This window comes from Lactuca sativa, chromosome 6, assembly GCF_002870075.4.
Source record: "Lactuca sativa cultivar Salinas chromosome 6, Lsat_Salinas_v11, whole genome shotgun sequence".
Lineage (NCBI taxonomy): Eukaryota > Viridiplantae > Streptophyta > Magnoliopsida > Asterales > Asteraceae > Lactuca > Lactuca sativa.
Genome location: NC_056628.2, coordinates 136,728,640 through 136,753,680, shown reverse-complemented (window position 1 = coordinate 136,753,680; position 25,041 = coordinate 136,728,640). Strand labels below are relative to the sequence as shown.

Below are 25,041 nucleotides of genomic sequence, written 5' to 3'. Positions count from 1 at the left end.
AATTTTGACTACCAATAAAGAGTACTATCCCTAAACCGACTCAACATCTCTTTTGCCCTAAATTGATACACAACAATCTCCGGTACAACATCGAACTCAAGGGCAACTCCGTACTTTTACACAAGATATCGTACCATCAAGCTTTCTCCGTCAGATCTCCTTCCAAGCATTCAGATACTCCGAGATAACCGCCCTCCATCGCTATAATGGCGTTACAAATTCATCATGTTTGCCGGACGATTCCGCCACCGCTGTCAACTGATCACTGTCATCATGGCCGACTAAACAGTTTACCATCGACAGAGACGTTCACCGATCCGTTACTTCAACCAAGTCGATCGATAGTAAAACCAGAAAAAACTTGAGGTCTTCGGTGAAGGTGAGATCGAGCTTGGAGATGTCTGGTCCAACGGTCGTTGTAGGTCAAGTTACCGAGGTTGATAAGGATACATTTTGGCCAATCGTTAATGCCGCCGGTGATAAGACCGTTTTTCTGGATATGTACACTCAATGGTAATGAATTAGCTCAATTATATTCTCTTGCATTTGCTATTATTTAATTCCGTGATTGCTTTTTTGAGGAGGTCAAATAGGGTATACTTCTCTTTTGTGATATCGAAACCCTAGACTTGGCTCTGTAGAGTGTTTGTTTATGGAATAAAGCATCAGAATCAACAATTTACAAGTATCATCACTAAAACACAAAACTCAAAGCTTACAGAAAAGCTTCACAACTCTGAATCAAGAATCCATGAATTGCAGTTACAAGTGGATGACATGGCTTCTTTCAGTAACCAGATGGAGCTGCTTCACAGAAAGCTTGATGCATCAATTGGGGGCATTTCCATCATTCATTCAAGTGAAGCAATTGTTGGTGACAATATCTTTGCTCGTGTGGCTACTTCTGTTGATGCAGCCATTGAAGTAATCAAAGATTTGCAAGAAAAGCTTGAAGATTCTCTCAAAACCCGTAACTCACTTTCAGATTCTTTTAAGGAAATAAGTGAAAAAATCAAGGATTTAGAACAAACGAATGAGCTTGCTGCCTATGTAATACATGAAGTCTTTGATAACCTTCAGAAAATTGTGAATGGTTCTACAGAAGAAAGTGAAGATGATACAAGAAATGAACAACTGGATCATCTAGAAATAAACAACTATGATGTGTTCATCGAACGATTAATAATGATTCTTCGTGAGCGTGCACAACTCGAAACAAAAAACAGAGAATACAATTTGGATTTGTTGAGAAGAATAAAAGATTTGGAAGAATCAAATAGAAAGCTTAATAATCCAGCCAAGGATTTGAAATTGATGGAGTTACAGACCAAAGTAAACCAGTTAACCTCTTCAATCATCCCATACGAAATAGAAAGCTCCATTTATATATAAATATATATATATATATATATATATATATATATATATATATATATATATATATATATAAAGTTAATGTCTTAATGAAGTTTTCATGTATGGAGGGCAGGGATTAAGGGATAAATGTGTTAAAAATATTCTTGTTTCCTAATGATTATGAATATGGAAGTAGGAAACAAATGTAAGCTTTCTTGAATCTTGACATTATTATTAGTCATTCATACAATATATAGACATAGTTTCTACTAAATTTTACAATCTTGCCTTTAGATTGAGGAAGATGGAAGGGTCTTCCCTGTGAGTGACAATTCATCTACAATAGTTGATTGCCTTTTAAATGAAGCAAGACAAAGAGGAGGTATAACTTTTTTGTTCTTATAACTATAATATGTCTATACTTTATGTTTATTTGTTGGTATTCATATGTTCACATTTTTAAATTTTGTTTGTTAAATTAGTTACACTGCAGACAGGAAAATATGTCACATCAGCTTCTATTTCTCAAAGTGGAAAATTCATACTCAAAATTGAGAAACGAACGATTGATTATGTGGATTTTTTTGAAGCTGATTACTGATTAATTGCTAGTGGCAGCAGTCAACAGGTTTTTTGTTACACTTTTTGAAATATTTATTATATCAAAATATGATGATTAAATTTTTCTAAGACATGATTGTTTTGTTACAGGGTTATAATCTTGCTAATAAACTTGGACATTCTATAATTAAACCGATTCCAAGTATATTTACATTCAAGATTGATGATATCCAGTTGACAGAGTTATCTGGGGTATTGATTATAGTTTATTATGATTATATAAAAAGTAATATCGTTGTTTTTTTCTTTAAAGATGATGAGCATTTGAAACATTTTTTTTCTGATTACATTCCTGAAAGTGAAGGCAAGTTTAAAGCTTGAATCTTTGAAGAAGAATATTCCACAGCTTACCCAAGTAAGTTTTGCTCATGGATTTTATAAAAAACTTATAAATTTATAAATACACAAATAAATAAAAGTACATTGCTATTTCTTGAATTTAGGTTGGGCCAATGTTAGTTACACATTGGGGACTTAGTGGGCCCGTAATTCTTTGCTTATCTGCTTGGGGACCCGTGATCTTTTTGATTCTATTTATAAAGGCAAGAAACCAATTTCTTTATTATTTATTTATTTTAATTGTATAACTTTACTTACATATCAATTCGGGAACACTTATTGTTGACTTTTCTCCCGATCTTTCTTTCAAACGACGATATAAAGGCATTGCTATCTCAACACAAAAAACAAAATCCGGTATTTTTTTTCGTAAATCTTTAAAGTAAATTCAACAAATATATATATATATATATATATATATATATATATATATATATATATATATATATATATATATTTTAAAATTTGGTTTCATATTTTATGTTGGTATACATTTTGCAGAAACAAAAAGTAGGTCGTTCATATCCTCATGAATATGGGACCATGAAACGATTTTGGAAATACTTGTTGAATCGTGAGGTTTGTAACTTTGTATGATTATTTTAATTCGAAAAATGCGAATTATATTACGAGAAATTCTTATAAATTTTGTGTGTAGGGTATTGATGAAGATATATTATGGGCTTCCATTTCAAATAACTCATTAATGTCAATTGCTACTCTATTAAAACAATGCTCTTTTTTAGTGAAAAGGAAAGGTACCATAAAAGTCAAAATTGGTCAATTTTTGTTTTTATTTTTTTCAATTCAACAAGTTAATATTTTTGTCATAGTATTTGTTTTTGTAATCCTATTAAGTATTTGAATTAATTTACGGCCAATTCAAGGATGAATTTGTTACAGCTAGAGGTGTTCCATTATCTGAGGTGCCTCTCTTTCTTTTCTTGTTAAAAATATTCCCTTTTGCTTTCATCTTTTTGATATATTTTAACTTGTCTTTCTTTCTTTTCTTGTTTGCTTACTTTTTGAAACAGATACTACATGGTTTCATAGGTAAGTTCTACACTTCTATCTCATTGATAAGCTATGACTTCATATTTCATTTCCATAATTTAAATTTCAGGAAAGTATAAATTTCTTATTTTTATGTTGTTTTTTGGCATGAAAAAGGCTTGGTAAGATCCCCAATTTCAGCAACATTGCCTCAAATAAGTTCAAGATTGTATGTAGTGTGGGGAATCCTTTATAGTTTTCCTGAGGTTAGAGTTTTCTTCCTTTTAGTTAATAATTATCAGTTTTATTACAGTTTTACTGAGATAAAAAAAAACTTGATTGTGACAGGTTCAAACACATCCTATTGTTAGCTATTTGGTCATTAGTTGGAGTATCACTGAGGTAAAAAAATATTTGAACTTGAAGAAATGGAAGAAAAAAATAAATGATTTCATTATTTTGTAACCATATATTATTTATGGTGTTGATAATTAGATTATTAGATACTCTTTCTTTGGGACAAAAGAGGCATTTGGTTCTACTCCATACTGGCTTTTATGGCTCAGGTTTGACCTTCATTCTTTGGTCAACTAGGTTCAATAATTTATTTCTCATTATTTTTCTACTCTCTTTTATAAAAATCTTAATTTTTGGTTGTGTGAGTGTAGGTATAGCACCTTTCTTGTGTTATATCTGTCTGGCATCTAAAGTGAAATTGCTATGATCTATAATGCATTGCCTTATATGAAGGTAACAACCCTCCATTCCTACTACCATATAATATGACCATTTTACCCTTTTATTTTCCTTGACTTTTTTTATTAAGTAAAATAGAGACACCTATATAGATAGCTTACCATATAATATGACCATTTTACCCATCTATTTAGAAATGATGCTTGTTAACAAAGAAGTAGTATCTAACTCTTGCTTGAGTAAATGGTCATTTTACCCTTCTCTTTGGTTAATGATCATTTTACCCTTCTATCTAAAAACAATGCTTGCTAACAAGGAAACAATATCTTACTTTTGTTAGATTAAATGACCGTTTAACCCTTCTATTTAGAAAAATGCTTACTCACAAAAGAAATAATATCTTACTCTTGTTTGAGCAAATGATCATTTTACCCTTCTATTTAGAAACAATGCTTACCAACAAAAGAAACAATATCCTACTCTCCTTTGAGTACATGACCATTTTACCCTTCTATTTAATGAATGGCCATTTTGACCATTCTATTTGGTAAATGACCATTTTATCATTGTATTTTGTAGGAGTCTGAAAAGTATTCCATAAGGATGCCCAACAAATGGAACTTTTCATTTGATTACTTCTATTTTGCTTTTGTGGTGTTAGCAACTCTATAATTCCATGTATAATTTAGGTGGGAAATCATCCGTTCTTATATGAAGATTTATCTGGTTATTGTTGTCGTATTATAAACATTTATAACATTTTCCTTGTCTTTGGTCTAATTGGATATTATTTATTTCATTTTAAAAATGATATTTAATATTTCAATAATTTATTAATTATTGACCCCCCCTTTTTTTTTTTGTCTAAAAGGCTAAATCAGTGACGACCTGTTATAGTCACTAATTAGATAAACCAGTGACCACTTTCTATGGTCATTAATCGGATAAAACAATGACGACTTTTATTGGTCACTAAGTAGATAAAATAGTGACGACTTTCATTGATTAGTGACAACATTTAGTGACGAAGCGGGTTGTCACAGATTTAGTGACGACTATATTTTAGTCACTAGTTAGTGACCATATTTATATTTGGTCACTAAATCGGTTTAGTGACGGACCTATAGTGACGAAAAGTGACGACCAAAATTTTGGTCCCTAAATCATTTAGTGACGACTCATTCTATTGTTAGTGACCATTTCGTTTTGGTCACTAATTGGCATATTTTTTGTAGTGCATTGATGGTTCTTGATGGTTTCTAGTTAAACCATCAACTACCAAAATGTTATATCAGATCTTGAATCTGAAAAATGATTTAGAGTCATGAACATTAAGATGTAATCCATGTTTAATAATAAAATATAGGCTTGATTAATCTTTCTCTCTATAACACAGCTAGAAGGAGTAAGAGATTCTTCTAGAAATAATATATACATGTTTAATTTGTTTTTACATAATGATCTCATTGTTTTTATTCGGTTGAGCTGGTAAACCAAATCGAAAAAATTAAAACCGAATAATAAAAAACTGATTAAACCGAACCTTATTTGGTTTGCATATAGTAATTTAGAGATTTTAGAAAACCGAATAAACTGAAAACCAATAAACTAAACTGAATAACACCTCTCAAGAAAAAGAGAAAAAATTTCGGACGAGAATGCAAGGTAATAAAAACCCTAAAAGGTTATTTTTAGCATCACCCTTAAATTAAAATTAAAATTGGTTGAGAGTAATAATGTTGTATTAAAAAAAATCCTTGAAAAGAATAAGCTCCCAAAGTAAATGGATGACATTTATGCTCCAAAAAGATTTATGTCGTAAGCTGTTACAACTATATTTTTGAAAAATATGAAATTTAAAGCTCAAAATAATACCTAAAAATCTATTCACAATAAATTTATTGGTTAAGTTGCATGTTTTACAGGATGAAATTCAATGCCTTCAAGTATGTACATAAAGAATGAGGAAGCAATACGAAACGGACGCACAAATTCGATCCTAACATTATGTTCCTTACAGTTGCTTCTAAATTGATATAATTCCATCATTAGCCATCCATCATCTCTTACATGCGCAAGACATGAATTTCGATAGTCTCTCTCCTCATGTAATTTGTATTTGAAGGGTACATATGTCCCATTATCTATACCAAAATGTTTGAAGACAAGGTTCACGCTGTATGTAATATCGGGTAACAAAAATTGGGTGCTCACATTCACTTTGAAATTATTGTTTATTGTGCACAATAAGACATTCAAAAACCTGCAAACATTACAATCACATGTATTAAATTATAACATTTCATTCATTCATGCATTTCATTATTGAGAATAATGGAGGCTTTTGTCTTTGGTTAATTTAAATGTTAACACTTGTATAAAAATAACTTAAATTGTCGGATTAATTTCATAGAAACAATGTAAAATATATAATTCTGTTAATGGGTGGAGAGTAAATATATGCCTATATATGGATATGATAACAACTACTGTATATTACAAACAAGAATTACATTCTAAAATAGGTTACGAACACCAAGCTAATCAGTAGCTTAATAAAGACCCAATGAAAACTATATAGTAGAAACTAAATTAAATTATAGTAGCTTAATAAAGACCCAATGAAAACTATATAGTAGAAATTAAATTAAATCAATAATTTAATTATAATTAATATGATTTAATATTATTTATGAAGATTGCACTTTTTAAAAAATAAACCATTTTTTTACATAAATCTTTTGGTTCACATCTTATTTTAAAGATATAGAAAAGACTGTAAGGATTTTTAAATTTAAAAAAACAAAAGCACCTATATATTAAGTATTGAGAAATATCTTAAAGTAAAGGGTGAGCACCCCATTAACTAGTCAACGTTGAAGAGATAAATCTATATGTATTCAGAATAAGAAATAGGAAAGGTGTGTGGCTTAGAAAACTCCGTCTTCCATAAAAGTTGAAGAGGACTAATATAAATTTATTTTAATAATTGATCAACTAAAAGAAAAAAAAAGCAGAAAAATAAAATGATGTTTTTATATATAATTACCGACAAAAAACTTAAATGTGAGAACATATATAGGAGATGAGAAAAAAAAACGTACTTTTCTTAAATATTTTCTTTATATAATTTATTAAAACAAAAGAGAAAGGAAACCAGTAGATAATAAGCATATTCACTAACCTCGAATCTTTTGTGGAATAAGGTTGAAGTTGGTGTTCCGAGATACACGTTTTTGAACATATCATTTCGATAACTTCTCCACTGTTATTTATTGATATCCACTGCCCAACAAAACAATTCAATTTTAAAAAACTGTTGTGAATAAATAAAAAAGTAAATTCAACCTCCACTGTATTGGATTTTAATCGGTTGTTAATATTGTCGTTATTCAAAGTGGAATCATATGATAAAAGAAACGGATTACTGTTTTGCCATCGCCAACGAGGAATCCTTTCAAGAAAAGCGTGTACAGTTGACTTTGAGATTTGTAAGATAGAGGAGCTACTGCAAGATGAGCAATCCTGATCATTTCTTCAAAGTCCAATTTCTTTCCGAGATCTTCAAAAACCTCCTGTATAAATATTATATTTCAAGAACAATCTTGAACAATAAATCTAAACATGGAAGAAATCGAACTAGATAGAACACTTACTTGTTGTTTAAGTGCAAACTCAAGTTCTTTCACTATTTCAGCCATCATTGGTCGTTTCTCAGAAGCCTTCTCAAGACATTTATATGCGACCGAAGAAAAGGACTCCAAAGAACTCGATCCCATTTCTTCTTTTAGACCATGAAAGATAATCTCATCTAATCTCTTCTCTTCATAACATTTTTTCCACTTAGGCACTAAAATTGTTATCTTATCATTAGAGTACTCGTAGCATAACTTCCCACACATTACTTCAAACAACACCACTCCAAAAGAATAGACGTCAGATTCTTTTGATAAAAATCCCGTTTCCAAATACAACGGATCACAATACCCAGGCGTACCAACAGCATTGGAGAAAAGATATGTTTGTGGTTGGTTAGCAGGGCCAAGTTTTGACAAGCCAAAATCAGAAACTTTAGCTGTCCATTTTTCATCCAAAAGTATGTTTGAACTTTTGATGTCTCGATGAAGAACTCTTTGTTGTGTCTCCATGGGATCATGAAGAAAGTTTAGTGCACGTGCAGCGCCAATACATATCTTCAAACGTTGGCTCCATGTCACACTAATTTGGTTTAGATAGCGATCGAGGCTACCACGAGATGCATATTCGTATACAAGGATCCTCTCATCACCCTCAATGCAAAAATGCATAAGAGGGACAAGATTTTCATGTCTGTATTTGGAAAGGGTAATGATCTCCTTCCAAAACTCTATATTCCCTTGACCTAGTCTACGGTCTAATCGCTTAAAAGCAACCGTAGTTCGTCCCTTCGGGAGAGATAGTTCTCCATTGTACACGACTCCAAACCCACCCTTTCCAATTCGCTTGCTTTCACTGAAGTTGTCGGTGGCTTCTGTTATGTCCTTCAGCTGAATTTTGAGGTGATCAAACTCTTCCATGTAGGAGATTATAGGGCGATCAAAGGAATATTACAGAAGAAGAAAATAAGACAGGTTGAAACAATTATAAGTGAAAAGGTAGAATGATGTATTAAAGAACAATCCTTATCTCTTTCACTCTATGTCGGCTATACATTTGAGATTGTTAAAGTTTTCTGGGTCGATTTTTTTTTCTAGGGTAAATTACACGTATCATCTTGTGTTTTGGTGTAATTTTCATGTTTGGTCCTTAACAATTTTTTTAATTCGGACGATCCTTATATTTAGATTTTGTCGCGGTGCTTACCATATTACCCTTATTAGTTTTCCTTTTAAATTATTTATCATTAATTTTTTTATTTTATCATTAAAAAGAAAATTAAAAAAAAACGGCTAAACAACCCCATATCCCATCTGATCGATCCCATTCTAACCCTCATCCACACATTCTATACTCCCTCTCTCTTTCTCAAGAAACAATGAAGAACCCTAATTTGCACAACCTTCCACCGTCGCTGCATGACCGACGACCGGAAATAACCATCGCTTGCAACCTCTCGGATGTCGCCGTCGTCGTCGGTAATCAGTATGCCGCCTCCACCGTAACCATCTTCGTTGATGCCAAGTTTTTCCGATGAATAGGAACAAAAATGGAAGGTGTAAAAACCCTACCGCCTCTATCTCTTTGTTGCCGGTAACCCTCATGTACTTGAAGAACAAAAATCCATCATTCTCTCCTTTGTCAAGTTGGATATGTTGACGATGGAACAAGAAATCTGATGGATTTGTTTTATTCATCTGATGGATTCGTCGATGAAGTGATTCCTTCCCTGATTTGGATTTTAAGAGGTCTTAAGACAAAATTTGTTACAGGTTTGTTATGGCTTGCTTAGATTTAGAAATCGATGTTATCTGAGTTTTTTGTATCAGTTCTCAAACAACCTCAACCCCAGTTTCAATTCTGGTAGTGAGGTGTTGTGGGCGATGTTGAATGTTCTTTTGTTCCATCTGGAACAAAGAAAACACATCCAAATCTGGAACAAGAACAAATCAAACACATCCAGAAAAGGTTTCTATATACATTTCTGAATCTGAAACACAGAATCAAGAAGGTCGTGGTTGTCGGACGTTGTTTTTCGATGACTGAAATAAGGAAGGGAGGGGATTTGATTCGCTCATAGACATGTGAATCTGTGTTTTTAACTTCAAACAGAGAAGAGGGAAGAGAGTGTGGTGTCTCGCCGGAAAATTGGCATTGGTGTAACGCCCCGATTCTGGTATGTTATTTAATATTATTATTTAATCAAGTTTCAAGAGGAACTCGACGAGTCAGTAGCCTGACTCGTCGAGTAAAGATGGGATTTCGAGCATGTTTAAGTTGGCGACTCGGGGAGTCCATATCCTGGACTCGGCGAGTCCATCAGTCTGAATGAAACCCTAAATCCCCGGGTATGTATCCTATTTAAACGACCCTTTGGGGCATTCAGTAGCCCCCATCACCCACAGAAGAGCCTCATACGAAAACCCTAGCCACCCTTATCATTTTGGTGTGTTTTTCTCACTTTGTGAAGTTGTGGTTCATTTGTGGAATAGAAGAAGAGAAGAGAAGAGAAGAGGAGGAATCAAGGGAGAAGCAGTTAGATCTGAGTTTGTGGTGGTATCAGAATCTTCTTTGAGGTATCAAGCTCAAACCTTTGTCATTCCTCAATTAGATCTCTTGTTTGGCTTGTTTTTATCATTTTTGGCTTAGTAAGTAATATTGAAAGCATGTGTTGTCGAGTAGCCTTCAGATCTATCTATGTTTGAGCTCCAGAAGCTCAAATCTTCTGCCTTTATGGAACCCTTTTCGCATGAACACCCTAGATCTATCCTTCTAGTACATTTTGAGCCTTTAAACCCGTATTGATGCATATTTACACGTAAAGTTGGAAACTTTACAGGCTAATCAAGCTTTAGGAACCTAGATCTGTAAGTTGCATGCATCAGTTTTGAGCAGAATCATCGGAGTAGTGTTGCATGAAACCGACTCGGCGAGTTGTTCTTCAGACTCGGCGAGTCGGGTCGCGAGTCCTCGATTTCTTCCGCTTCATGTGTCATGCCGAGTGGAATCAGTGAGTGATAGGTGGACTCAGTGAGTCGGAGATCGGACTCATTCATGTAGGGACTCGGCGAGTCAATGCCCTGACTCGGCGAGTCGAAGGTAATCTTCATACCTCAAGAACAGACTCGACGAGTTGTTCATACAACTCGGTGAGTCAGAGCTAGAGTATTCATGTGTTGAAGGAGGACTCAACGAGTTGTTCATACAACTCGGCGAGTCGGATGCAGATTGACTGAGTGATAGAAGCGAAGAGGAACTCGTCGAGTCTATGCCAAACTCGGCGAGTAGTAGCGATCAGAAGCAAGAAAGTGGGAGTAAGGACTCGACGAGTTAGTGACCCAACTCGACGAGTCAGGTCAACTGTATATTGACTTTGTCCAATAGGTTGACTTTGACCAGGGGTAAAATAGTCATTTTACCCACAATATAGTTATGAGTAATTGATTGGGTGTACTTATGGAAATTGTAGTCGGGGAGATACCGAAGTAGCAGCAGACAGTTTCCCGAGCAGTTCATTCAGTAGCCAGATTACGAGGTGAGTTTCCGTCTAGTAGGAACGGGTCTACGGCCACAATGCCGACCCGTTAAGTTGGCAGCAGTTCCGGACTTCGGTTCGGTGCAGTAGTGAGTATATCTGATGCCTTCGTGGCTCAGATAGGATTTATGTGTTAAGTGTTCTAGGTTACGGCCCGATGCAGTATGCAGTATATATGGTTATGCTAGTTGATATGTTTACGCTATGCTATGTTCAGTCAGTTCTGGATTGCGGTCCGATGTAGGGGGCAAGGCCTCAGACAGTTCCGGACTCCGGTCCGATGCAGTTTCTAGACTTCGGTCCGATGCAGGGGGCAAGGCCCCAGACAATTCCGGACTCCGGTCCGATGCTGTTAGTTCCGGACTTCGGTCCGATGCAGTTTTCGGACTTCGGTCCGATGCAGTCAGTTCCGGACTTCAGTCCGATGCAGTTTCCGGACTTCGGTCCGATGCAGTGGGCAAGGCCCAGTATGTGATTTATATGTATTGTATGGTATGTGGTAGTTTGGGGGAGCTCACTAAGCTTCGTGCTTACGGTTTCAGTTTTGGTTTCAGGTACTTCCGCAAGTAAAGGGAAGAGCTCGGGATGATGGCATCGCACACACCACAACTTCAGTTTTTGTCATGGGAGTTTGTTTTGATTCTTAGTCTGATTTGATACAGTTGTTTCACGATATTTTATTATGATTTGAGATATTTGACGTATGGTTTTATGATATGATGTTCAGTATATGATTTTATTATTATTAAAACAAAAATTTTTTCGTCGTATTTTTGGATGTTACAAGTTGGTATCAGAGCCTTTGTTTGAGGGATTCGGATACACTCCGGTTGTGTCTGAACTCAAACTAAGGAAACGGTAAAAAGGTTTTCAAAAGAAGAACAATTTCGAAAAGAACTTTGAGAAAAGAAAAGAGTTTTAGGAAAAGCGAAAAGAATTGTTAGAAAGAAAAGAACTTTGAAAAGAAAAAAAGGGTGTGGTGCATGCAATCAGCCGAGCTCAAGTAAGTACTCCCAAATTACCCGTACAAGTTATGTTATCAGTTTCAGTTTCAGTTTCAGATGAGTTCAGTTTCAGTTTCAGTAGAACAGCATGCTAGTATAGGACTAAGGATCTAGGAGGATGCCTTATGTGTCTGCTTTATGTGTTTCAGAAGAATTGCATCCTAGAATTGAGTAGACAGTAGTAGGATAGTCTGTGTAGGTTATGCCTGATAGTATGACCTTAGCATTGTATGCTAGTATAGTTTCTTGTTATGAGAATAGTTTTGCATGAGTATGTTTCCTTTATCCGAATGCTTCTTGCTTTGTGCTTTGTGGGACTCTGAGTGATAGGAGTTAGCCATTAGGTGAATACGTCACGTCACATGTGGTCAGGGTTGAATAATCTCAGAGTGCCGGATTTGACCCTATTGCCCAGCTCTCGTATGAGTCTAACCAATGTAGGGACGAGTCTTTTACTCGAAGGATTATTCGAGCCTCATTGCATTTGATGGTATTCAGGTGGTGGATAATTGGCATTACAAGGAGGCCTTCAGCAGCTGAGGACTGGTTTGGGTGGAGTCTGAGGTTCCCTAGGGCAAGCCTAGGAAGGTAGTAGCAGAGATCAGTAGCAGGAGAGTGACTTGGTGGAGTTGAGGTAATTCTTGAGGAAAGTACGGATAGATGTGGAAGGTAGTATGGGCCCGTACTACTAAAAGCAGAGGATCCGTACTTGATTCAAGAGGGGCCAAGATGAAACCAGGGAATGGTGGAGTATGTGTGAGATCCCTCAGTAGCAGTGAGTATTCTGACAATTATTGTGTTATGTTTTCAGCATGGTGACGTTGCGCGAGATACCAGTTAGCAGTTCAGGTGCCATGGAGGGATCTGGCTCAGGTTCTAGAGCCGGGCAGCTTGATGTTCAGATGAGGGATTTCATTTCCGCAGAGATTATGCGCAACATCATCGATCAGACTCCAGTGATTTTTGTGACAACCCGAAATTTATTCTGTCATTTTTAACCTCCTTCTGTTAATAAGCCTCACTTTATTTATTTGCCCGTTAACCTTTTGGAAGAGGTTAATTAATTTGGAACTTTTATAATGACTTGGTAAGGGTTGAAACAAATTAGAAACACCCACAAAATGCCCTTAAAAATGTTTAGTTTCAACCAAGGCAAAATACGACCACTAAATCGGGTGCGACCAAAAGCCCCGTTTAACGGCAGTATCGGGTAGATTTCCACTGAGCCCCAACTCAAACCCCTATATAAGGGGGAGTGGACTTCATTTCCACCCTTTTCACCCTCTCTCTATACTCTCTCTCTACAACTTAGTTTTCAAGCCAAAATCGTCCGTTTCGAGCCCCAAACAAGTGAGTAATCTATTCTAACTTGTTGCGTAGCTTAGTTAACATACAAATTCATGTTTAAGACATCAAATACGGGCCAAGTAATGTTTTTACGGCCCAAGAACACTCTTGTATCGTGAACACCATTTAATGGGGTTTTTAAGCCCCAAAACCCCTCTAAACTACCCCTAAGGCTTAGATATGGCTAAATGGCTTATGGAATCGGACTTAGAACACCTCGAACTAACATTTTGGGGAGTAAACTTGAGTTTACTGCCCAAGATCATGCTTGGGCCCTAAAATCCTCTTCATGGGGAGTAAACTCAAGTTTATGTGTTAGAAATTCCCCAAACACCTCCTATGGCCTTGGAAAAATGTCTAGAAGCAAATGCCATAGATGTAAATGCTTTAAACATTAAAGAAACCAAGGAATGGGAGTTTACGGCCGTAAACCCCCCTAGGAAAGATCCATGGGCCGTAAACTCCTAAAAGGCACCCAAATGACACCCTAAACTCCCCATTTGACTTGGAAAAAAGCAGAGGACTTTATCCTCTACCATTTAAGACCCTAAAACACAAAAAGAATATACACATAGGAGCTTACATCCGTAAACTCCTTGTTTAGGGCCATAAACTCCTCAAAAGGTCCATTTAAAGCGTTAAACCCCTTTGTATGCATTATATTTGGACCTAGCTTAATTCCTTGAGTGATATAAGACCTTTTGGCATCCTAGAACACCCCCACCATGAGTTTACGACCGTAAACTCATGGGGACATGGTCTTATGGCCATGAACTCTATGAGCACATAGGATGTCTTATGACCAAAACCCATCAAAGCTGTACTCATATCCAGCTTAGTTCCAAGAGCTTTCTGAAGGGACTGCCAAAACCTTGAGGTAAACCTGCTATCTCGGTAAGAGATAATGGAGGCAGGTACATCGTGCAATCGGACTATCTCTTGGATATAGATTCGCGTGAGTCTTTCCATCTTGAATGATTCTTTGATCGGAATGAAGTGAGCGGATTTTGTCAAACGATTGACAATTACCCAAATGATGTCGTACCCACTTGGACATTTAGGTAACTTAGTGATGAAGTCCATGGTAATCATCTCCCATTTCCACTCGGGTATTTCGGGTTGATGGAGCAAACCCGAGGGTTTCTTGTACTCGACTTTCACTTTCGCGCAAGTCAGGCACTTGCCCACGAATGTAGCGATCTCAGCTTTCATGTTAGGCCACCAGTATTGTTTCTTGAGATCCAAGTACATCTTGTCCGAACCTGGGTGAATAGAGTATCTGGTCTTGTGCGCTTCCTCCATGAAAACTTCCCTGAATCCTCCAAACTTTGGAGTCCAAATTTGATCCATGAAACAATAGACTCCATCACCTCTGATCTCAAGTTTCTTATCCATTCCCCTCAAGGCTTCGCTTGATACATTCTCTGGTTTGAGGGCTTCTAACTGGGCGTCTCGGATTTGCATAGATAAATGGGAATGGATAGTCATCGTTAGTGTCCTTACTTTACGACTCGAACTTTCCTTTCGGCTAAGGGCATCTGCTACCACATTGGCCTTGCCGAGATGGTAACAGATTTCACACTCATAGTCGCTGAGTAGCTCTACCCATCGCCGTTGCCTCATGTTTAAGTCCTTCTGATTGAAGATGTGTTGCAGGCTCTTATGGTCAGTGAAAATCATACACTTGGTTTCGTAGAGATAATGTCTCAAAATCTTCAGTGCAAAGACTACGGCTCCTAGTTCCAAGTCATGAGTGGTATATTTGACCTCATGTCCCTTCAGCTGTCTCGAGGCATATGCAATCAGTTTTCCCCATTGCATAAGCACACAGCCTAAGCCCTGGTTAGACACATCATAATAAACAACGAAGTCCTATGTTCCTTCATGCAGGGATACGACCGGTACGCTACACAAGGCTTTCTTTAATGTTTGGAATGCGTTTTCTTGCTTTTCACTCCAACAAAAGGGTACACCTTTCTGTGTTAGAGTGGTTAAGGGTTTGGCGATCCTGGAAAAACTCTGGATAAATCTTCGATAATAGCCGGCGAGACCCAAGAATTGACGGATTTCTGTGGGTGTCTTCGGTGCCGACCAATTCTCTATCGCTTTTATCTTGGATGGATCCACGTGAATACCCTCTTCGCTTACCACGTGACCGAGGAAAGTTACCTTCCGAATCCAAAACTCACACTTGGAAAATTTTGCGTACAACTTCTCGGATCTAAGGGTTTCCAACACTGACCTCAAGTGTTGTTTGTGGTCTTCTTTGCTTCTGGAGTAGACAAGTATGTCATCAATGAGCACAATGACGAACTTGTCCAGAAAAGGGCGACACACCCGGTTCATCGGGTCCATGAACACTGGCGGTGCGTTGGTTAGACCGAAGGGCATCACTACGAACTCGTAGTGTCCATACCGAGTCCTGAAAGCTGTTTTGGAAACATCACTATCATGAACTTGTAGCTGATGGTACCCTGACCTAAGGTCTATCTTTGAGAAGTAGCTGGCCCCCTGGAGTTGATCGAAGAGGTCATCTATTCGCGGAAGAGGATATCGGTTTTTGACGGTCAACTTGTTCAGCTCACGGTTGTCGATACACATCCAGAAGGATCCATCTTTCTGCTTTACAAACAATACCGTAGCTCCCCAGTGCGAGGAACTGGGTCTGATGAACCCTTTGCTGAGCAACTCATTGAGTTGACTGGATAACTCCTGCATTTCTGTTGGAGCTAAGCGATACGGGGATTTGGCTACGGGGGTAGCTCCAGGAATTAGGTCAATGCGAAATTCGACCTGACGTTCGGGAGGAATTCCTGGAAGCTCTTTAGGAAATACATCAGGAAATTTACATACTTCGGGGATGCTCGCGATGTCTTTAACTTCCTGTTTCTCATTGATTACATGGGCTAGGAATGCTTGGCATTCCTTTCGCATGAGTTTCTGAGCTTTGATGCAGGAAATGACGCGAAGATTGGAGCTGAGTTTATCGCCATAAATTATGAGAGTCTGACCATAGGGGAGGTTGAGACGGATGGCTTTTTCGTAACAAAGGATATTAGATTGATTGGGACTCAGCCAATCCATGCCAATGATAACATCAAAGCTCTTTATAGAAATTGGCATAAGATCAATGGTAAAAGAATGGTCGTTCAAGGTAAGAGTACAACCTACGAACACCTCACTAGCGCTTTCTTTCTCACCGTTAGCCATCTTGACGGTAAACGTTTCGGTTAAAGGTTGGGGTTTATGTTTAAGAAGGCGTTTGAATGAATGGCTAACAAAACTACGTTCAACACCAGAATTGAAATGGATACTAGCATAAGAGTTGTTGAGAAGGAACGTACCCGAAACAACAGTTGGGTCGGCGACTGCCTCCTCCCATGCCATGGCGAGGACTCTCCCGGTACTATCAGCTATCGCCTTGTTGGGGCAGTTTCTCTTGACATGCCCTACTTCTCCACAATTGTAGCAGGCTTGACCAACACTTGCTCCGGAAGATTGATTGGCTGATTGGGTTGGTGCTTTGCAGAATCGGATCGTATGTCCCTTTCTACCACAGTTGGTGCATGACAGCTCACGGCAGGGGCCGGGTTATGGTGGTATTTACAATTTTCACACTGAGGAAGGTTACCAGCATACCTGCTAGTAGGTGTTTGAGCTATAGATCCCACAACAGAAGCAATAGCAACGGGGGTAGTAGCAGCATGGACTGCTACAGTCTGTTGTTTCTTTGAGGATCCTTGAGAAGATTGGCCCTTCTTCTTCTTCCAAAAATTCCTTTTCTCACCAATCCTCTTGGTCGGTTCGGGAGTGGTGGTTGCTTCCTCCACATCATCACTGTGGTCAATCAGGGTTTGGGCTATGCTTTTGGCACTATCATATGTATCCGGCCTCGCAGATAAACCATTTCCTTTGGTCGGTTAGGTTAGCCTCCAAATAAATCTCTCTATCTTCTTACTCTCCAGGGTAACCAATCCCGGACAGAGTAGTGCTAGGTCATCAAATCTCGAAGTGTATGTGGGAATATCGGAATCCTTCATCTTCAGGTTCTAGAGCTCGTGCTGCAACTTCCCAGCCCATGGCATTGGCTACAGGTAGGGTTAGGGATTTGACTCGGCCGTTCCACCAAGTCAGAGCTTTATCAATAAAGGTACAAACTGCGAATTTCACTTTATTGGATTCCGAACAGACACAGATTTCAAAGATAGACTCGATTTTCTCGAACCATCGGGAAAGGGAAATGACACTTCCAGTGCCATCAAAAGACGTGGGTTTCGCGTTCATGAAATCTTTATAGGAACCCTCCTTTCGGTGTTCCTGGCTACCTTCTTGGTTTTGAGGCTGGGGACCACCTCCTGAACCACCGGGACCACCGATGTTCATTTGAGACATAGCAGCTGCTACCGCAGCAGTAACAGCTGCCTGGAAAACCACAGGGTCAAATTCAGGAGGAAGTGGTGGTGGAGGGTTGTTGGTCTTTGATCTGGGTCTTTTTCTTTGAGGCATCTTGATCTAATAAGATCAGGAAAGAGAGGATGGTAAGTCCTCTGAATTGAATCAAAAGATATCACAGATATATTCCGAATAAGCGATAAAGCAGGAAAGAGTTATCAAAGTAGATATATTATCGTTAAAGGAATGATCAAGAAACAACGCTTGAATGAGGATTTCTACAAAGAATTGACTTGAGAAATACTCCCATAGTATTTCATGATTCGCTACGACACTGTCTCGATGTTTGTGGTATTTGGGTAAGTTTTAGGCATGCCGCACACAACAGTCACTCCCAAGCACATGTTGGCCGTGTCTCGAATGAATATAGTTGGCCAGGCTATATTGATCCTAGACATGACTACATAACTGCCCAAGTTTAACCGCAACGTACAACACCCATTTACTTATGTTTTGTTCTACTTGTAGTTACGGATATCGACGGTTAGGTATACTTGTATACTTTTGAAAATACTTATACTTTGAAGTATACTTCTAGTTCAGAGCACTTAGGCCCCTTAATGTTTATAGTCTTATACCATGTAAGGTTTGGTATACTTGGTTCACTATAAACATGGGCTTTGATACCAATCTGTCACACCCCGAAACCCATGGCGGAAACGTTCCGGGGTGGAGGTGACTTCATGTATGTATCATAACCAATGTACATAGTAAGCGGAGTAAACAAACATTACATTACATATTAGAAATTACATTTGTTTGAAAACCAAGTTATACAAGTGTTATACATAGTATATATGAACAAAAGTAAGACGTGTCTTCTACGCACTCCGTCTTCGCCAAAAGGAATCATCGGATACCTGTCTAAAATGGACCTAAGAAAACAAGCAGTTTGAAAATCAGCATAAAGCTGGTGAGTTCATAAGTGGTTTTGTTTTCTGAAAATGTACAAGTTTCCTTTCTGTTTTCTGAACTAGTTACGCACCAAGAAAATCCCATATTTTCTTATAAGTTGGTTACCCGTTCAAAATGTAATGTAAAAGATGTATACTGGTTACCAAACCGAAAGGTAATGTATAAGATGTATACTGAGAATCTGGTTACCCTTGTGAATTGTAAAGTTTAGTTATCTGGTTTGTTACACGAATCTGGTTATGTACAAATGTTATCCCAGGAAAATCCCATATTTTCCTGAAAGTTGGTTGCCAATCTGTAATGTGAAAGATGTATACTGAAAACCTGGTTGTCCTTGTGAAATGTATTAGTTTTAACACGTATATAAAACTAATATGTACAAAGTAAACTAGTTACTAAATCTATTATTACTAACAAGTAAATCTCTGTTATCCAAATTGCGAGTTCCATAACCATACGATAGACTAGATATGGAAATAAGTAGTCCACATCACATTATGACTTTCGTCACTCTTGAACCTTTAGGTTCGGCTGTAACTAGCAGCCAGGTGTGGGTTAGTCAGCCCCGTATAGATCTATACACTCAAGTCATGCTCCCTATCTAAGAGATTCTGGTTACGGGTGCGGTCCTCCACTCGCGTATCTCTGTGGAGTGTTCACTGAGGACATGTCTCCAATTTATAGGAATAACAAATTTACTGGTAATAATACAATAATCCTCCACTCGCGTATCTCTGTGGAGTGTTACCAAGGACAAAACTGTGTACTAAGTTTCATGTTCAAAGTTCAAATGTTATGCTTTTAACTCATATAATGTGGAAAACCATTTGTGAAAATATAAAATACAACATTTTATAACGTTTTTCACAAATAATACGGTAATGTGTTCTGCAAGTTCAAACGGTTATCTGATACGATTGTCAACGTTAAAAGCATTTGAAATATTAAACACAACACATGTAAAACAAGTTTTTGAGTACAAGTATTCCTTGTACTTTGCTTGTATTCTCCCCCTTGAAAACAGTGAAAAACATTGAAAAAGGGTAGGGGTATGAACTCACCAGTCTAGAAAACGTGACAATTTGAATGCTAAGCGTCAGTTCGGGGCTTGATAACGCGCGAGGTTCCTATGTAATACGGAATGATACACAAATGTATCTAATTAGACTTCAAACCCCTAATTAGATAAGGGTAAACACTTCTAGACGTGAAAACACTTCAATCCAAGGGTTTGGAGTGACCCGGGTAGCATCTATGGACGAGTATGGTTTGGATATGGATTTTACTCCCCAAGAGTAAACTCCTTTGAGAGTTTACGGTCCAAAATACCCATTCTCCATGAGTTTACGGCCGTAAACTCATGGTGGGGTGTTCTTGGTTGCTAAATGGCCTTATATCACTTGTGGGTTGCTACTAGACTTGGTTTCAAGGCTTTTGAATGAGATTTGGACACCCTAAGGACCATTTGAGGAGTTTATGGCAGTAAACTATGATTTTACGGCTGTAAACTCTTGTGTGACATGATTCAATGTGCTTTGGTGGTCTTAGGTCAATTACAATGCACCAAGGAAGGTTCTAGTGTTGATTTTATGGCTTAGGAAGTGTTTGGGACTTGAATTGACCTTGGAAAAGTAGTTTGCGGTCTATGAAGATCTCTTGGGAGTTTACTACCTTAAACACATGAGTTTACAACCGTAAACTCATGTTTTTCCATGATTCATGGGTTTTAGTGGTTGAAGGTTAAGCATACAAGGTTCTAGGTTCAATTCCAAGCCATACAGGGTGTTAAAGGCACTTTAACACCCAATTGAAGAGTTTATGGTCTAAGGAGATGAGTTTACGGTCTAATAATGTTATTGGACTGTAAAATCTAGTTTTCTCCATTTGTGCATGTTTTGGTGCATTTCTTGAAGGGTTACAAGGTTCTATGCACTCATGGAAGTTCATTGGAGGTGTTTAAGGGCATTTTGACACTTTAACATGAGTTTATGGTCCATTAATGAGGATTTATGGTCCAAGAACATGCTTGGACCCTAAACTCATGTCCATACATCAAATGATACGATTTTGGGGTCCTAAGCTCATGCATGTAAGTTTCTAAGTGAAATCTAACCCCTAGAAATGTTTTGAGGCTTCAAAACCCTCACAAGAGGTGTTCACGGTTTTGGGAGGGTCCCCAAACCGTAAACACATGCTCATGGGTGTTTTGGGTGATTCCAACATGAATTTGCATACTATTCAAGTTAAACAACAAGCTTAGGGTGGATTGCTTACCAAATAATGCTTGAAATGGGGATTTTTGGACCAATTTCGATTTCTAGAGAGAGAGAGAGTGTAGTGAGAGAAAGTTTTTAGAGAGAGAGAAAAAGCCTCAAAATGATGTCACTCAATCCCTTATATAGGGGTTGAGTTTGTGGCCCGGAGGAATTCTACCTGATACTGACGTTGACGCGGCTTTTGGTCATACCCGATAAATTTTGCCGTAACTCAACTTGGATGAAACTAATAATTTTCCAAATAAATACGGAAAATATTTTAATGTTTATAACACATCCCGACACTTACGAAAACGAATTAAAAGTCGTGATTAAATTAATTAACGCAAAGGTTAATGGAACAAATTGAATACAACGGTTTTATTTAACGGGAACGGTTTTAGTGACAGAATAAATTACAGGTTGTCACATTATTACTTGTAAATTTGTTATTCTTAAAAATTGGAGACACGTCCTCTAAAACACTCCACAGAGATACGCGAGTGGAGGACCGCCCCTGTAACCAGAATCTCCTGGAGGGAGAACGTGACTTGAGTGTATAGATCTATACGTGGCTGACTACCCCGCACCTAGCTGCTAGCTACAGACGGACCGAAAGGTCCAAGGGTGACAAAAGTCATAAAATGATATTGGACTTCTTATTGCCATATCTAGTATATCGTATGGTTATGGAACTCGCAATTTAGATAACAGAGCTTTACTTGTTAGTAATAATGAACCTAGTAACTAGTTTTCTTCCTACTTATTAGTTTTATATACGTGTTAAAACTAATGCACTTTACAAGGATAACCAGGTTTTCAGAATACTTCTCTTAACACTGCAAGTATAGTAGATACTTGTACATTTCATTCCGGATTGGTAACCAACTTTTAGGAAAATAAGGGTTTTTCCTGAGATAACTTAACTATTCTTAACCAAACTGTGTAACATTGCATAACTAGACTTTTCTTATAAGAAAATATGGGATTTTCTTGGATAACAACTATTTCAGAAAACTAAAGGAAACTTGTTCATTTTCAGAAAACAAACCGCTTATGAACTCACCAGCTTTATGCTGATTTTCAAACTGCTTGTATTCTCAGGTCCGTATTAGACAGGTACCCCACGATCTTTTGGAGAAGACGGAGCATTATGGCAGTCTCGCCTTCACTTTTGTTCATTTTGGATGTATATATCTATAATCATGTATAACTTTACTTTCAAACAAATGTAAATACTTCTATGTAATGTAATGGTTGTGTTTACTTCGCTTACTATGTACATTGGTTGTGATACTTAACATGACGTCACCTCCACCCCGGAACGTTTCCGCCTTCGGTTCCGGGGTGTGACAGAATAGAACCTGAGAGATCTAGGCTTCAAAGTGCTAACACCTTAACCACCAAACCAAGTTATAATATTGAATATATATGGAAAAATACATCAAGAAGAGAATATATGTTGTGTTCCAAACCTGAGACCTTGAATTCAAGGTGCAAACGCGCCAACCACATGTACCAATTGTTGCTTTTGTTATTAATTTGTAAAACACACACACACATACACACACAAACATATATATATATATATATATATATATATATATATATATATATATATATAAACATTATTTATAAATGGTTTGATTTCATTTGGTTTTTCCAAATCCAAAAATTGAACCCAAACCGAAATTTTCGGTTTTTGAAAAATTTAAACTTTCATTTTTAATTTTTCCATTTTGGTTTTGTTAATTTTTATCAGTTTACGGGTTTGGTGTAACATCCCGACTTCTAGGTATGATATGTATCCCTTTTAGCATGTTTTTCCATTGGAACACGGTGTGGTGGAAGCCTCACTACAGTGTGTGGAAGGAAATTTGGCCATGTATTTTTATTAACCAAAACTATGTGTTGTTGAGGGGAAACTCGGCGTGTGGGCGGGTGGATGAGAAACCGTAAATTTTAGGGTTTTGCACCCTATATAATCCCCTTAAGTCCCTAGGGCTGATCTTTTATCAACCTCTAAACCCCCTTATCGACCCTTGTGAACCGTAATCATCCTTGCCTCTCATTTGTGAACTAGTGTGGTATTTTGGAGGAAAAGAAGAAGAAAGTTGGAAGAAGGAAGCAAGGATCTCGAAAACAAAGCTCTCATCTTCAGTTTACCACTATTATGGACCTTTATAAGTGTCCAAGATCCAATTTTTATTCCTTTATGTAGCTAGATCTTGAGTTGTTTCGCTTTTTCTCGTTATTAATGGGTGTTGCATTGGATAGATCTCTTAAAGTTTGCAACTTTATGATTCTCCAGGTCAATGTGACCTTGTAGTGGTTTGGATCTAGTCTTTAGCCAATTTTTGATGCCATACATGGAGTTTAGGTCATATTTCCCCTTTTGTTGACCTATTTTGGGTTCAAGACATGCAATGGACATGCATGTCTATAAAGCACCAACCTTTGGGTTGATTGTGATGCTAGAATCTCTTCTGGAAAGGTTGGGTTCTAGATCTCAAGGATTTTGTGCTTATTTGTTAAGCCCTTGAATCTACAAGCTTTTTGGATGGGTTTTTGAACACTTGGCGTAGCTCCAAAGGATAAAGTTGGAAACTTTATCCTTTTTTTATAGCATTTGAGTTTAGATCTGAGTCCTGGAGTCCCTGATATCGTAGGAACAACTGAATGTATTAAGCGTAGGAAAACACAACATGTTTGCAAGCCAACTCGGCGTGTCGGATAGGATTTTCTCGACCATCTGATTTCTATAGAAACTCAACTGGTTTATCGGTACACCCGATGAGTTGGTTCAAAATGGACTGTTGATCTTGATCATTGACTTTGACTTTGACCATGGTTTACCAAGTTTGACTTTTGAGGGCATTTTAGGTATTTCAGGATTTTGATGGAAGTTGTCACATGGTGGTTGTAGGCATTTGAGTTGGGAGCTATGATTCGGAGTTAGACCTTATTAGTTTTAAACTATTTGAGAGGTGAGTATTCCTCACTGTACTTGTTGGTTCGAAGGCACCAAGGTCGACCCTTTTGGATTGTTATCCTAATTATTGCATGATTGACTATTATTGTGATCTATTACATTGGTATCCTGGTATTTAGTATGATTCTATGCTTAGTGATCTGAAAGATCTGTTTGCCTGTTTGATGACTAGTTCATAGTATGTGTGTGTGTGTGTGTGTATATATATATATATATATATATATATATATTATGTGCACATGATTGGTTGGTGGTTGAGGCTTCACTGCTTTGTGTGTAAGCCAACAGGCACGGGCATTCCAACCTGATGGTTGAGGGCCTGGGGTATTCCAACCCCATTGTTGATTGGACTCATAGTATGTTAGCATTGTAACCCAATAGTTGAGGGCATGTAGTATTCCAAACCGATGGTTGATTGGACTCATAGTATGTTGGCATTCAAACCCGATGGTTGACGGGCCTGGGTTATTCCAACCTAATGGTTGATTGGGTCTATAATATGCTGTTATTATATTTGTGTTGTTTGCTATGTATTGGTATTTTGGGGGAACTATCTAAGCTTTGGGCTTACAGTTTTAGATTATGTTTCATGTACTTCAGAGGATCGCGGAAAGGCGAAGGCTTGATCATGCACCTCCTCATGTTTTATTTCATGACTTTGGGATTTCTATGATGTTGAACTTATTTTGAAAACAATTTGTAAACAATGATGGTTTCTAAGTAAATTTTAAAGGTTTAAATTTTTTAGAATTTTGAGTATGTTACAAGTTAGTATCAAAGCCTTGGTTTGAGTGAATTGGAGGAACACTTGTGCGAATCTAGTCTCAAACTAAGGAAAAATATTTTTAAAATGATTTTCAAATGGTTTTCAAAATAATCAAGAAGGGTGCGTTGTGTACG

General features: G+C 37.5%; 1 protein-coding gene and 1 pseudogene across 1 annotated transcript; one reads left to right on the top strand and one right to left on the bottom strand.

The window, feature by feature from the left end:
- The first annotated feature begins 2,859 nt into the window (after nt 1-2,859).
- On the top strand, nt 2,860-4,764 carry LOC111908531 (very-long-chain (3R)-3-hydroxyacyl-CoA dehydratase PASTICCINO 2A-like; annotated as a pseudogene).
- Nucleotides 4,765-5,800: 1,036 nt separating this feature from the next.
- Nucleotides 5,801-8,811, bottom strand: LOC111908542 (probable serine/threonine-protein kinase PBL25). The gene is made up of 4 exons (XM_023904358.3): nt 7,662-8,811; nt 7,434-7,580; nt 7,190-7,290; nt 5,801-6,268 (listed from the first exon to the last, which is right to left on the bottom strand). Exons 1-4 carry the CDS (start codon nt 8,559-8,561, stop codon nt 5,911-5,913), a joined length of 1,506 nt encoding a protein of 501 aa, XP_023760126.1. The 5' UTR covers nt 8,562-8,811; the 3' UTR covers nt 5,801-5,910.
- Between the last annotated feature and the right edge of the window lie 16,230 nt (nt 8,812-25,041).

Bases quoted from the DNA above. Each gene is read 5' to 3' on its own strand.
- LOC111908542 (XM_023904358.3), bottom strand. From the start codon at position 8,561: ATGGAAGAGTTTGATCACCTCAAAATTCAGCTGAAGGACATAACAGAA. The intron at 7,581-7,661 runs GTAAGTGTTCTA...ATATTTATACAG, and splicing joins AGTTTGCACTTAAACAACAA to GAGGTTTTTGAAGATCTCGG. The intron at 7,291-7,433 runs GTAATCCGTTTC...TTTGTTGGGCAG, and splicing joins TCGTTGGCGATGGCAAAACA to TGGATATCAATAAATAACAG.